The sequence below is a fragment of the Thamnophis elegans genome, chromosome Z (assembly GCF_009769535.1).
Source record: "Thamnophis elegans isolate rThaEle1 chromosome Z, rThaEle1.pri, whole genome shotgun sequence".
Classification (NCBI taxonomy): domain Eukaryota; kingdom Metazoa; phylum Chordata; class Lepidosauria; order Squamata; family Colubridae; genus Thamnophis; species Thamnophis elegans.
Window position 1 is genome coordinate 90,438,717 of NC_045558.1, and position 15,234 is coordinate 90,453,950.

Sequence of the window (15,234 nt, forward strand, 5' to 3'; positions counted from 1 at the left end):
AGACAGGATTATTGCAAGGCACAGAACTGGGGAAAGATACAATAAAATTTATGCTGCACTGATGATTCCTAAGAGTGGCCTCCATAATTCTCAAATGGAAGAAGTTTGGCAAAACCAGGATTCTTCCAAGAGTTGGTCACCCGATCAAATGAGTATTCATGGGAGATGGGCCTTAGTAAGAGAAGTGACCAAGAATTTGATGGTCACTCTGACGGAACTCAAGAGATCCTGTGTGGAGATGGGACAGAGTTCCAGAGGGACAAGCATCACTGCAGCCCTCCACTAACCTGGGCTTTATGGCAGAGTGACTGGATGGAAGCCTCTCCTCAGTGCCGAACACATGAGAGCCCGCTTGGAGTTTGCAAAAAAGCACCCGGAGTTCTCTCAATCTGTGAGGAACAAGGTTCTCTGATCTAATGAAACTAAGATTGAACTGTTAGGCCTCAATTCTAAAGATATGTCTGGAGGAAACCAGGTACTACTCATTATCTACCCAATATCCCAATGAAGCATGGTGGTGAGAGCATCATGGTGTGGAAGTGTTTTTCACCAGCAGGGACTAGGAGCCTGGTCAGGGTTGAGGGAAAGGTGAATAGAGCAAAGTAGAGCACTCAGGACCTCAGACTGGGCTGAAGGTTCACTTTCCAATGTAACAACGATCCTAAGCACACAACCAAGACAACACAGGAGTGGCTTAGGGACAACTCTGAATGTCCTAGCATGGCCCAGCCAGAGCCCTGACTTGAACCCTATGGCCCATCTCTGGAGAAACCTGAAAATTGCTGTCCATCAACAGTTGCCATTGAATCTGGCTGAGCTTGAGAGGATTTTCAAGGAAGAATGGCAAAAAATCCCCCAATCCATGTGTGCAAAGATTGTTGTATCATACCTAAATAGACTCGAGGCTGAAATTGCTGCCAAAGGTGCTTCAACAAAATACTGAATGAAAGGTCTGAATACTTATGCCAATGTGATATTTCAGTTTTTTTCTTTTTAATAAATTTACAGACATTTCTAAAATTTTGTTTCACTTTGTTGTTATAGGGTACTGAGTGCTGATTAATGAGAAAAAATGAATTTCAACAACTGTACAATCAGCATAACAAAAGTGAAGGGCGGTCTGAATACTTTCTGAATTCACTGTAGTACAATTTATCACATCTAGGATATAGTCTAGTATCCGTGATTTAATACCGAAATCACCGAACTGGAACATATTATCAACACTACAAAGCTCTACATTATGGGTAGCTAACATGGTGTCTTCCAGATGTGTTCCCACAATCTTTCATTATTTGCCTTGCTATCTATGGTTACTTATGGTAGAACTTTTAATTGAAAACATTTGCATGGGAGATGTTTTAGAAGCCTGGAAAAGGCTTGTTCACTTCAGCGGAGTTGAATTTTCTATCCATATATATTATCTGTTGGGCTTCCAAAATGACAGGAATTGGGAAGCTTGAGCAGTAGAAATGTGTTTTCAGTCCAAAAACTATTTTGGTCATATTGCATTTTCATTGATTATTTTTTATAATTAGCTTAAAAGTTTATTGCGGTTATAGACTACAAACAAAGGAAAATACAAAAAGAAACTCAGCTCGCAAGAAGAAAGCTGAAGAGGTGATTAACCAATGTCCACTAGGCTTACTACATTATGAATTTCTCTGATACGCATAATGCAAAGTGAGAAATCTGCAAGGAAAATAAGGGGGATATCATTCTGATTTACCACTTACTCTTATTTTTCTGGGTATGAGAGAGCCTGATATTTCTGAATCTCTTATCTGTTATTGGATTCATGCTGCTATTCATATCCAGTGAAGTCCCAAGTTAAAATATTGAGTTCTATCAACTATTACCAAAAGCTTTTTGGCTTAAAAAAGCTTTTTCTTTATCTTCTATGCACATTAGATTCTCAGTTATTCCAAATAGTAACCCCAAAAAAGTAAATTTCCTTATAACATGTTTTTATTGCATCCAACATGTTTATTAGAATATTGGTTCTCAATATTTGGGGCACATTATCAAACAACCTACATTTCACTAAGATTATAAAAAGCCTATTTTATCCCAAAACATGTATAGTCATTTTTAATTTGCTGAGGTAAATTTTAAAAGTTTCAAAGTTTTAGTCTTATGCCCAATTTACCTATGATTTATACATGCTACTGGTTGAGAAGATAATAGCAGCCAAATGTTCTGCGTATAGGGAAAGAGTTTTGTATTTTATATAATTACAAGGTAATCCCTTGTTACCATTCTTTTCCCTGGGATAGGGGAGTTAATTTCACAAAACATTTTCCGAAGTACTTTCTTACTAAGAATATATTCTTAAGAGACTAAGTCTTTATTTTACTTTTCCAAGTTAAATTTGTATTTTTCAAAGCCAGTGAATTTTAATTATCAGGTTGGCAGTTGTGTGATGGAATGCATTATTGTGGTATACAAATAAAAGTGACTGTCAATCCTGAAGCTGATCTGGCCGAAGCCATCTTGGAGCTTCAGGACTGCCACGCTGGAGCGAGGGATAGGGAGGAGGGATTAGAGATAGCTGGGGTTGTGCAGTTATAATAAAATGCTTTTTCTTGGGGACCAAGGACATTTTCACACCTGGCTGGAGGAAGGAGGAATGATGTCACCAGATCAGTGAATGCTGCCTTGATAGGGCCACGTGACTGATTGTTTGGGGTTGAGGAAAAAAAACTTACTTTTAATTAGATGAAAACCAAGGTGCCCCTCAGTTGGTTTTCAAAAGATATGTGCCAATACGATATTTCCAGTAGAGCTATTCTTTGAGGAATCTACCTGTCTCAGAGTTTTTGCTTGCTATGAATCTATTACTTGGAATCCTGACACTGACTCCATCCTACCTAACAGTTTCAGTTGCTAAACCTTCTATTATGACTACTAATGTGCACCACATTGAACTATGAAACAATGATCTGTTCTTCTATTGTATAATAATCGTATGGGTTTCAAGTCATAATTTTGGTGAATAGACAGGAAATTGGACCTTTGCCCTGAATTAGCGAGAAAGGATTAGTTGCAATAGCATTCTTTCCCCAGTTACAGTTCTGTTTACCTTCTTTAGCTCATTTCTCTATTTAGCATTATTACACCTGTTGTAGAGTCTGATCTTTAATTGAAAGTTCTGTTTCAAACATTTGGGTTTAAGTAGTGGTTCAGCTTTATCATGCCACAACTTTATTAAGAGCATAATGCAATTCGTTTGCAGAAGGGACATTTGCTGATCATAAAATAATTCCTGTGTCCAATTTCTTGTAAATGTGTTGGAGAACCAGATTGGCATAGTGGTTGAAGCACGAGGCTAGGGAGACTCTTGAGTTCCAGTCGCACCATAGCTACAAACCCAGCTGTCACTTTCTCTTAGTATAAGATGCACCTTTCCCTCCCCTAAGAACGTGGAAATGTTGATGCGTCTTATACACTGAGTACAGTCTTTTTTGGCCTCCCGAAGCCCCACTCTCGCATCCCATTTTTGCAAAAAACGGAGGTGTTTTTGCCTTCCCTCAGGCCCTAGCAGCACTCTGCATGCTTCAGCAGGGCTCGGGTAAGGCAAAAACGTTTTCGCTGCTAGAGGCTGAGTGAAGATACAAACTTTTTTTTCTTGCCCCTTTGAAATCTTGGTGCTTCTTATACACCTGTGCGTCGTTTAGACTGAAAAATATGGTAAATTCAGTAGAATTCTGTTAGAAGCTTTCAAACTGATATGACTTCCAACAGGACTTCTCAAATGCTAATATAAAAGATATATAAATTTGTTTTCTTATCTTTTTAATAGATATATGAAACAAATCTATTAGGTACCATTTTGGTTAATGGGGGTGGGGAAAACCATCTCTAAAGCATCAGTATCAGTGAAATTATTGCAGCTTTTCATTGTACAGCAGCAATTAAGAAAAATGCTGGAAAAATAATAAAACACTGGAGAAGGCAAAAATTACAATACGTATTTCCTGTAGCACATATGAATAATAATAAACTTCAAGTGACATTAACTTGCAGCTATTACCAAAAAAGAATGTATTTCATGCCTTAATATTCTGCTAAATTTCTGTTTGGAAGCATTTGTAGTGTAAGTCAGTTCTGGAATGGTCAAGCCCTGGTGGTGCAGTGGTTAGAATGCAGTATTGCAGGCTAACTGTTCACAGCCTGGAGTTAGATCCTGATGACATTCAAGGTTGACTCTGCCTTCTATCCTTCCAACATCGTTAAAATGAGGACCCAAATTATTGGGGGCAATATGCTGAAATTGCAAACTGTCCAGAGACTGCTTAAGGCACTTTAGGGCGGTATATAAATCTAAGAGCTATTGCTATTGAAATGTTATGTTTTCTTTTCTCTTTCAAAATACCTTGGTTTTGCTGTTGATTTGTTTTCTTTTGAAAGTTGCTTTCACAAAATTACTAAAAGAAATATTCAGGAAAAGAATTATAGAAGCTGCAGTTTCCCTAGATGTGCCCTGGGGCAAGAAAAGGTGTACCATACCTGATGCCTAGTAGCCCTTTCTATTTTGTAAAAGAAAGAGGTGGCTTGATATTATCTGTTACATTGGTAGCCTAGTCTAACAGTAATGGTTTTCTTCCATTTGAAAAAGACATAGCGAATCAGAGTATGTGCTTCAGGGGATATCTTATATTCTCTTCAATATGTGAACATTTGCTGAGCTTCCTTACTGAAATTTTACATGCCATCCAAGGATTGCTTGCCACATTGTATCTTTCTTGGTAAAGGCATTATTTATGCCAACAAGATTTAAATCCTCAGCTGACTTCTTGAATGCTCTTCTTTGAAACACCTAGGCTTGCGAAGCTTTTTCTGTTTCATCTCTAATAAAAAAATCAATTGGATGCTTGCACTAGGATTTAGACTTGATTTGTACTCCTCTTAATGTATACGTTACTGGAGAATTGATTTTGTAGCACAGCGGGAAGTTGGTGTGTGTGTTTGAATGCTGCTGTTTGCTGTTTTTTAAAGGACTTCTAGCCCTCCACTGGGGTTACTGCAGCAGGAATTCATACCTGTACTACAGCCCAGCATGCAGACTGCTGACAGGTACAAAGCAGGAGGACACCCCTGCTCATAGTGTGCTGTCTTTTCGTCAATATGTTGTACCGGTCATGGTTATCAGACCTTTGTTAATTCCATGCTTTTGTTCTTCATTTGTGCCTACACCATTTGGCAAATTGTTTTATTATTGTTAACATTTGTTATTTTTTCATGTTACTGGCCCATGTATGTTAAACTTTTAAATGGATTATATAATAAAACGATGCTCTATTTTTTTCTGGACAAACTAGTCCATTCTTTTATAATGTAGCTAAACATTGACTTTAATATGTTAAGACTGGCAAGGATTTTCATGGAATTTTTCATATTCTTTACTTTCACTACATTGCTTGTTCCTATTTTCTTTGCCTCTTGAGAAGCAAATTTGACTATAAGCAGCGGAAGAAAATTGATCTATGCAGTTTAGTGCAGTTAGTAATCTTGGAATATATATATATATATATATATACATACACATACATATATATACACATATACACATACATACATACACATATATATGTATGTGTGTGTATATATATACATACACACACATATACATACATACATACATACATACATACATACATACATACATACATACATACATACATACATACATATATATATATATATATCCATCCTGATTTCTGGTTTGCGGTTTCAGCAAGTTGTTTCTTCAACAAGAAATTAGCCTTCTGTTAAAACACTATATGGGCAAGATAGAGGCAATGAAAAGACAGCATATAAATAATGTGAAGTCTTATTTAAAATCAAACAAATGCAGCCTTATTAAATATGTGGTTTAAGAACTAAAATGTGATACATATTTTTCTGGAATTGAGGTCAAATTGTGCATTTTTACTTTGACAATTAGCCTCAGCTAATTCGTGATATTGTAGAGAGGGTTTTTTAGATAAAATAGTAATAACTGTTGTAAAGCAATTTCGGAAGATTAAAGACTTGCAATTCATTTCTACCATTGCCTTCCTCTTTTTTGCCCATTTTTATTTTGAACACTCTACCAATAGCTAGAGGTTGTATAACAAAGAAATACGCTGTAGTCCATGGTGGATATACAGCAGTTTCTGGTGTCTTAATAGTTCTGTTATGTACTGATGATGTGTCCCAACCCATTAAGATAAATTGGGTGCTTATGTGTTGCAACATGGTTAAATCTTAACCTTTCAAATTGCTTGAGAATCCATAGGTCATACCTGAGCGCAAGATCATAGCAATAGGAGGAAAAAGCAGAGTCTGGAGAAACTAAAATGAAGTTTAGAATGTCCATTACAAAATGGCATAATCTGACTCATTTCTGTAGCTCTTGGTGCTGCAGTAGTGGTTATAGTGGAATTGGTAATCATTGACTTATAACCAATCATTTAATGGCAAATCAGAGATATGATGCTGCTGAAAAAAATGAGTTATGATTTGTCCTCAAAGTTACATTTGTACTAACTGCACGATCATATGATTGCAGTTTGGGTGCTTGGCAACCAGCTCATTTACAACAGTTGCAGTGTTCTAGTCATGTGATCACAAATTGGGGCCTTCCCAAATGGCTTTCAACAAGGAAAATCAATGGCCAGATTCGGTTAACAACCATGTTAAAAATGGTCCCGGAATTCCTTGCTTAATAACTGCATCACTCAGCAACCAAATTCTGGTCCCAATTGTGGTCATAAGTTGAGGACTACTTACTACTATTTAACAGTAAATAGTACTGTTGATTCTTCTCTTGTTAGGCCATAAATTATTTAATTTCTTATGGAGAGAGTAATGTAGCGTTTTGGGCAGGGATATCATCTCCAGAACTTTACAGTTATATTACTACATATATATTGACCTGCTTTTATTCTATTTTGGTAAATAATTTATGCTAAAAATGAAATACAGTATTAGTTCTAATATTCTTTTAACTTGCAGTCATAAAAATATTCTTATGGCCAAATTTAAACCTGAATACAATTGTTCTTCAGCATGGCTACTTTAATACACTGCATTAAAGAGATCCAGACATTTCAGGACTTAAGATTCTAGGATGTGTTTCCATACCTTTAAAATCATTTGGAGGTTTTACATAAAATCTTATAATATATGTATGATCCTTATCACAGAACATTTTCATTCTATAAATATTTTAAAATGTTAACTGGAATGTTCTACAACCAATACTATGTAGTTTTCATTTTACAAGATGTAGCTCCATGGCCTTTAATTTTTTTGTGTGTGTTATTATAATTGCAGACATCACACTATCACCAGAGGAATCACCAAAGGTGTGAAGGAAGATTTCCGTCTGGCAATGGAGCGTCAAGTATCACGCTGTGGAGAAAACTTGATGATGGTATTGCATAGATTCTGTATGAGTGAGAAGATTTTGCTTCTTCAGACATTGAGCTGAGTCGACGTCACTTGAGCTCCTTTATTGGAGTTGAGAAGCAAATAAGAAGGAAAATCATTATCATTCCATTGGGGCCAGCCAGTTATCCTTAGCTGCTGAAGCAAAGTTGCTGGAAAAGTATAGCCAAACTTCATGACTTCAACTTTTGACTTTGGCATTCTAAATAAAATAAGCTTTCAAAATTAATTAAAAATCATCCTTTCATTAAAAAAATAATCTAGTTTAGATACAAGACTGGATTTAAAATTGTAGGTAAGTAATAGAAATCCATAATTCCATTACAGTCATATTACAATAATTCATAAGTCATGTAAAGCTGATACAGATATTCATCATGATATTTTGCTGGAGATCATCATGGTCAAGTGTTCTGCCTGATATCATCAAGCAAGCAGGCTGACGGCAGATACAAGTCATTTGTAAGCCATATTTGACTATTGCTTAAGTGCATCTTAGCTTTACAAAACAAATATAGCAGCTGAACTGAAGCCATGAAGGAGACTGAAGAGTACTGTTGTTCATTCCATTCTACAATCTTGAATTGCGGCACAATAAAATGAACAGAATCTTCCTGACCCTGCATAGTCCCAAATACCACTGCATAATCTATGTGATTTTTATGAGGCAAATTTCTGAATACTTGTGTACCAAAAATTCTTTTGAAAATACCATTATTGGAAAGCATTCAGTACATTTATTTAGAAATTGAATAATGTAGAAAATAAAGTTTGAACAAAGTCTTGTTTTACTAAATGGAAGGCTAACTAAATATACAGATTTCACTTCAAAATAATCTGGAATGTAAACCAAATACAGGACCCTTCGGGGAAAAAATGTGACAATAATATGAGGGGAAATACAACGTTCTTATAGCCCATACTTTTTGATTTGTATTAAGTTGAATTATATCTTCCAAAATATCCTTTTCTGGTAGAGTATATATGATATGATAACCCATAAAGATGTAGCAATTAGATCCTGAGTCAAATGTTCACTGTGTGATTGTGTATCATGCAGCTTCCATTTAAAAGGAAAATAGTTTTCAAATATTTCATGTCCTACATAAACAAGAATGGAGTTCATACCTGTAAAGAAATAAAAAATACCATCAGAAAAGTAATAATGCATTTGTGTGTGTGTGTGTGAGAGAGAGAGAGAGAAATTTGCCACTCATTGCTTTGAAGCAGCTCTGGGCAGCTTATAACATTAAAAACAATAAGATCATAAAAGATCAGAATTTCTAAGAATAAAAATAGAATTATAATCTAAAGTAAAGTTACAGTTAAAAGATACGACAGGAGGAAGATGGGATTTTTCTCTTCAACCACCTTCAGTATGCTATTCCCTTGTTGGGGTCCCAAGCCTCCTGGCAGAATCAGGCCCTTTTGAAAGGCTGGGAGTCAATCTCATCTTGGGATAAGATATTCTAAAGGGCAGAAGCCACAGCAGAGAAGACTTTTCTGGACTTTGCACCTGAAAGTCCCTATGTGATGGGCCCACAGCATGCCCTCTCTGCTGGGATAGGTAAGACAGGGCAGTCCCATCGGGGTGAGGATGGTTCCTTAAGTCAGTGGTCCCCAACCCCCGGTCCGCGGACCGGTGCCGGGCCGTGGAGTACCTGGCACCGGGCTGCGCAGCGGCCGGGGGCCATGATTGCTGCAGCGGCCGGGGGCCATGATCCCTGCTGCCTCTTCACCCACACGCGCAGCCTGAGATCAACCCCGGGACTCGAACCCGAGAGCCGCCTCTCCGGTCCAAACCCCACTCCCACCCCGGCCGCCCGCCCGGCCGCCTTGGTAGCCCGTGGAGACGGAGTGCGTTCGGTTCGCCGCTACCTGGGGGCGCCGTCCCCATGACATCACCGCGGAGTCCTCGCCTCCTTCCCTGGCGAGGCTTTCTCCCCGCCAGCCAATCAGAGGCCAGTCCCCGGGCAAGCGGGGACAAGTTGCTGGCCGGTCGAAGCAGAAGCGGGAGATTGGAGGGGGGGAGAGAGAGAGAGAGAGCGCTGGGCGGGTGGCAGCGCGTTCCACAGCGGACTAGGCATGCCGCGGGCTGCCAACCCCCCCACACACACACACGTACACACACTGCCTCTCTGGCAATTGGCTGCCCAGGAAGGGAGCGGGGAGCTTTCACAGATAGGAACGTGATGGGGTTTGTTTCCTTCCCCCACTCCTGAGCCCCCTTTTTTTTTTTTGCTTGCCTTCTGGGGTCTCCGCCGTGGAGCAGCCGAGGTCAGATGGGGAGGCGGAGAGAGAGAGAGAGAGAGAGAGATGGGCGGGTGGCAGCTGTCTGTGAAACATCTTCCCCTCCCCACCTCCTGGGCAGCCAATTGCCAGAGAGGCACGGTGGGGGTGGTGGGGGTGGTAGGAAATAAAAAGAGAAGTTGCCCTTTCATTTTGCAATCTCTCTCTACGACCTTGTTTCATTCTCTTCCCTTTTGTTTCGTCCTCATTTCTCAATCTCAGCAACTTTAACACTTTTGGACTTCAACTCCCCAAATTGCCCAGCCAGCTAGAATAGATAGATAGATGGTGGATAGGTGATTGATAGATAGAGAGGGATGGATGGATGGATGGATGGATGGATAAATAGATAAATAGATAGATAGATGATAGATAGATAGAGGATATATACACATACACGCATACACACATACATACACAGAGAGAGACAGAGACAGAGACAGACATGGATGGATAGATATCACAGAAGTGAGTACACCCCCTCACATTTTATCAATATTTAAGTATATCTTGCAGCAGTTTAGACATTAATGGCTGGGGGCCATGATCGCTGCAGAACAACGCCCCCCCACCCCTGCGCGCGCTCAGCGGGCCACGGTAAAATTATCAAAGGCTGACTGGTCCGCGGCGATAAAAAGGTTGGGGACCACTGCCTTAAGTAACCTGGACCGATGCCATGCAGAGCTTTAATTCATCCTGAATTTCACTCAGAAGCAACATCATGTATAATATGGGCCACTCTAGGGAATCCCTGGAACCACAGTAATCCACATGTGATGACCAGGGCTTGAGTGATTGAAAATAGGGACTCTTGATCCAGGAAAAACTAATTGCTACACAACATAAAATGCAAAAGCCACCTATTATTTGACCAGGAGTTGTGAGGCAGGAGAAACCCCCAAGTTGCAGGTGCATTCTGTAACCCCATCCAGAACCGAAGTCCCAGATTTTGAAACTCTATGCTCCCAAAACCATCAGGTTTTGGCTGAAGACTATTGTACCGCATCCAAGTCCTTACAGCCTCCAGGCATGGCGAGATAGCATCACTTGGATCAACAGAGGTGGAGATATAAAGTTGAGTATCATCAGCATATTGAAATTCAACCCATGAGGGCGAATGATCTCACCCAGTGGCTTTATATAGATATTAAAAAGGATGGAGAAAGTGCTATGTCCTGCAGCATACTACAAAGAAGTGGCCATGGATCTCCCTGTTAACACCAGTTGGGACTGGTCTTGGAGAAGGGAGCAAACTGAGCACACAACTGTGCTGCCCAGCCACAAACCCCAAACTGGCCCAAAGAATAGGGTTGAAATCTGCAGAGAGGTTCAAGAGCGCAAGTATGGTTGCACAACTTTCATCCTGCTCTTGCTAGATATCATCAACAAATGTGACCAATGTTGTTTCTGTTCTATAACTAGGCCTGAATTTGACAGGAAGGGGTCTAAATAATTCAGGAACCTCTGAAGTTGCCAAGCAATCACTTCTTTCTGAGGAAGGAAAAACGGGAACTGACAAAAATTGTCCAGGTAGATAAGATCAAGTGATAATTTTTAAGAAGGTGGTAGTCCAGGTACTCCTTAAAGCACCCAGAAACCTCGCCTCTTGCAATAAATTTATTACTGCTTGAATCACCTGACAGTCACCATCTTGGAGGCTTTCACCAATCAGGTGATTAATCCTGTTCAGTTCATCATGTCCAGCAGGATTGAACAGTTCCCAGGTAATTGGGCAAGATCTTGAGCACCTCATATGGACTTACACTATGCATAAGTTCCAACTGAGAACAAACCCAAATCTCCATTAGATCTTGAACAAATGCCTCTGTTTGACTTTGAAGATGATCAATCAAGCCTTCCTATCCCAGGAGAGACTTGATGATACAAAAGAGGACCAATGGAGGACATTGTAAATGCAATAAGGGTGTAGAAATACTGTTTCTCTGCTCTTACTGCCACAAGATAAGCCATAATAGCAGCTCTAAGTCAGATTCATCATTCACTTTTCTTCAATGTGCTCTAGTCGTCTCTCAATCTTTTTCAGAATCTGCAGCTCCTCCATGTACCTTGTGGAAAATCGGGAGAGTTGGGTTGAGAGGCCACATAGGGGCAGTCCTGGCTGTCCTTTGATTCCAGGATGTTACCAAGGCTTTGGAAGGGTTGTGCAGTAAAATCCCTAGAATGTCCCCCAAATTCCCTCAACATTCAGGGCCATCAGTTTTTGGAAGCAGATCACGCAAACGGGGTTGGCCTCCTTGCCAGTGTATGGTGGTGACACAAGTGATCTCAAGAATACCAGGGTGTGCTCTGACTATAATGGGACAATGTTATATTCTCCAACACCTCATGTTGTTCTGACAAGAAGATTATATGTGTGACTACTATCTCAACTTAGGTTTTAGATGATCTGTGATAGGCCCATGGCCGCCACGATGACCATCAACCCTTAGGCCGCTTCAGATGCCAAATCTAGGAATGACAGGCTGAAGTCTTTCAGAACCTTAAGTCTGGGGAAATCCACTAACTGCCCCAAATGGCCTCCAGCATCTCAAGCAGGAAGATTGTCATGCAGCAGGGATGCTGGTACAATAGCAACAATTTCAACTGGTCCCGTCAGCCCAGCTTTAGAAACTGTCTCACAACCAGGAATTTATGAAGCACAGTCCCTGAATGCCAAGAGATTATCAAATTACCACTGCCACCTCACCCCATCCCACCTACCCTACCCTACCCTGGAGTTTCAGTCCTCTTCCATGGCTTCTAAATGACTTGAAAATTTCTATAAACCACAAATAATGACCCATATATCACATTGCAATAATCATTAAGAGGATTAAGGAAGTAAAAAATTCCTATAAACTACAAATATAATATCACAATGGAACAAAATGGTATTTTTTTTTACCAGATGACATCTAAACATTATTGGTTATCAATCCCACAAATCCTGCCACCAGTATTTTCAGTTGTCCCTAAAGCTACTTGAGTTTCTTTTATAATTAATCCAAATTAGACTTTCCAGGACATTCCTACAGAATAATCAAGCTATATCATTCCAGCAGCTATTTCACCCATATTGCATGGAATCATTATTTCAACCATAAGCTGATGATGGCACACATCATGATTCCAGGAAATTCAGTCCACTTGTTAGCAAAAATTTTCAGTGAAAATTGAACAATGCATCTAGTGAGGCTGCTAGAACAATATAAACCAGTGTAAAACTGGGTGGGAGAGATAGAAACTTCCCACTATGAATCAACAGACAAAGAAAATCTACCAAGGTCTTCATTGCCACCTAGGTGTTTAATCTGAAAAAAGTTAAATTTTTATTTTTAAGCATACTCACCTGGATAAAAAAATGGAGCACCTGACCATACCTTCTTAACATCTATAAGATAGTATATCAACATCAGAAGTATAAAGGCAAAGCTGCTCAGTGTTGTCACGTATGAAATTGACCTGCAGGAATGTTAAAAGGTAATCCAAGATTTATCTATCAAATATCAGTTTATAGAATAAAATGATTCCATATGTTCCTCACCATAAATTCTTGTTAACTGGAATGAAGCCTGCATCTTTTGAGCATTTTGTCAACACCATAGAAATGACACCCTAAAAAAAGCACAGATATTTTAAATGAAAACTAATGCTGGACTTACAGAATGTTATTTAATTTGTCTGCCCACTTGTTTTGCTAGTTCATTCTCTAGAAAACTACCTTATATTCCTAAAATCTCAATAAGCAATTGCTCAATCATTTGTAACATGCGATCGGGAGCTTTCAATACATATCTCTTCCAATCAACAGGTTCTAAGATTTTTTTTCACTTCTCATATCATATAATCCTCAGAACATAATAGTGTCACTGATTGTTCTCCTTTGTTCTTTATGTCTTCCTACAACTTATGTCTTCCTACTGCTCACCTCCTGACAAACTCCTATTTGATGTCATGCTTGACTTGCTCTGAATTACTCCAGAGCTGCTGCTCTGCCAATCCTAGAACATAGAATTATACAGTTGGAAGGGACTTCATGTTTTCTAGACTGGCACCATGCTTGAGCAGGAGCCCTATTCCATTTCAAACAAATGATTGTCCAGTCTCTTGAAAACTCACAACTTCTGGAGGCAAGGTATTAGGAAATTTATCTTTAGTTCTAGATTGTTTCTCTCCTTGGTTAGTTTCCAACCACTGTTTCTTGTCTTGGCTTTCGGTTCTTTGAAAACTGTTTGACCTCCTCATTTTTGTAGAAGCCCCTCAAATATTAAAACAGTACTGCCGTGTCATCCCCTAATCCTTTTCATTAGACTAAACTCCTATAACCATTCTTTGTATGATTTAGTCTCCAGCTCCCTAATGCTTTTTGCTATTCTCTGCACTCTTTCCAGAGTCACAACATCTTTTTTTATATTGTGGTGATCAAAACTTGATATAGTATTCCAAGTGTGGTCTTACTAAAGCTTTGTAAAGCAGTACTAGAACTTCACGTGATCTTGATTCTATCCCTCCATTAATGCAGCCTAGGATTGCATTAGTTTTGGATGCTGCTGTGATTGTTCAGTAGGACTCCAAGGTCCCTCTCACAGTTACTAGCATTAAGCCAACTTTCACCTAGTTTATACCTAGACATATTTTTTTCTTACCTTAGTGTAAAATCTTATATCTATGTTGAATTTTGTATTGTTAAATACAGCCCAGGGTTCAAGTCCGTCAAGATTTTTTTAAAATTTTGAGCTTGTCTTCTGGGGTATTGGCTATTCCTGCCAGCTTCGTGTTGTTTAAATTTGATGAGTTTCCCTTTAATTCCCTTATCTATATCATTTATGAAGATATTGCAGAGTATTGGGCCTAAAACACTACGTTGGAGTACCTCACTACTTATCTCCCTTCATACGGATATAGTTCCATTGAAGACTACACACTAAGTACAATTTGTCAGCCAGTAACAAACCCACTTGCTGGTGGTGCCGTCTATCCCACATTTTACTAACTTGCCAAGAAGTAGGTTTTGGTTACTTATCAAATGCTGTACTGAAATCTAAATGTACTATGTCCATAGCATTTTACTGATCTACTAATTTTGTCCCTTTGTCAAAGAATGAAATTAGATTTGTTTGGCATGATCTGTTTTTGGCTTCTGTTTTAATGTTGTTTGTATCTAGGTGTTTGCAGATTTGTTCCTTGATTATCTTTTCCAAGATCTTTCCGGGGATTGATATTAGGCTGATTGGTCTGTATTTTCCGGGATCTATTCCCCTCCCCCATTTTTTAAGATGACGACCATGTCAACTTTTTTCCAGTCTTCAGGCAGTTCCCTGGTGATCCAAGAACTTTGAAAGCTGTGGTTCTGAAATCACATTTGTCAGTTCCTTCAGAATTCTGGGATGTAATCCATCAGGACCCGGTAATTTGAATCCATCTAGAGATGACAGGTGTTCTCTTATTTTTGCATATTTTAATTTACATTCTAAGTGTGATCCTCTAAAGAACTGAAATTCAGTTTATTGC

The 15,234-nt window shown here is 39.2% G+C and overlaps 2 protein-coding genes across 4 annotated transcripts in view; one reads left to right on the top strand and one right to left on the bottom strand.

The window, feature by feature from the left end:
* The window catches only part of INTS10 (integrator complex subunit 10), a 44,500-nt gene extending 36,570 nt beyond the window's left edge, over positions 1-7,930 (top strand). The window contains exons 17-18 of one of the 2 annotated variants that reach the window (XM_032235313.1): positions 4,999-5,076; positions 7,321-7,930. In XM_032235313.1, the coding sequence (XP_032091204.1) occupies positions 4,999-5,076; positions 7,321-7,477 (235 nt within the window). In that variant the 3' untranslated portion in view covers positions 7,478-7,930. The remainder of the gene's footprint in view (positions 1-4,998; positions 5,077-7,320) is intronic. The other variant, XM_032235312.1, reaches the window with a different exon arrangement.
* A 171-nt stretch (positions 7,931-8,101) lies between these two features.
* Positions 8,102-15,234, bottom strand: part of HGSNAT (heparan-alpha-glucosaminide N-acetyltransferase) — a 33,831-nt gene continuing 26,698 nt past the window's right edge. The window contains exons 16-18 of one of the 2 annotated variants that reach the window (XM_032235314.1): positions 13,268-13,338; positions 13,073-13,185; positions 8,102-8,562 (exon numbers count right to left, since the gene is read on the bottom strand). In XM_032235314.1, the coding sequence (XP_032091205.1) occupies positions 8,381-8,562; positions 13,073-13,185; positions 13,268-13,338 (366 nt within the window). In that variant the 3' untranslated portion in view covers positions 8,102-8,380. The remainder of the gene's footprint in view (positions 8,563-13,072; positions 13,186-13,267; positions 13,339-15,234) is intronic. The other variant, XM_032235315.1, reaches the window with a different exon arrangement.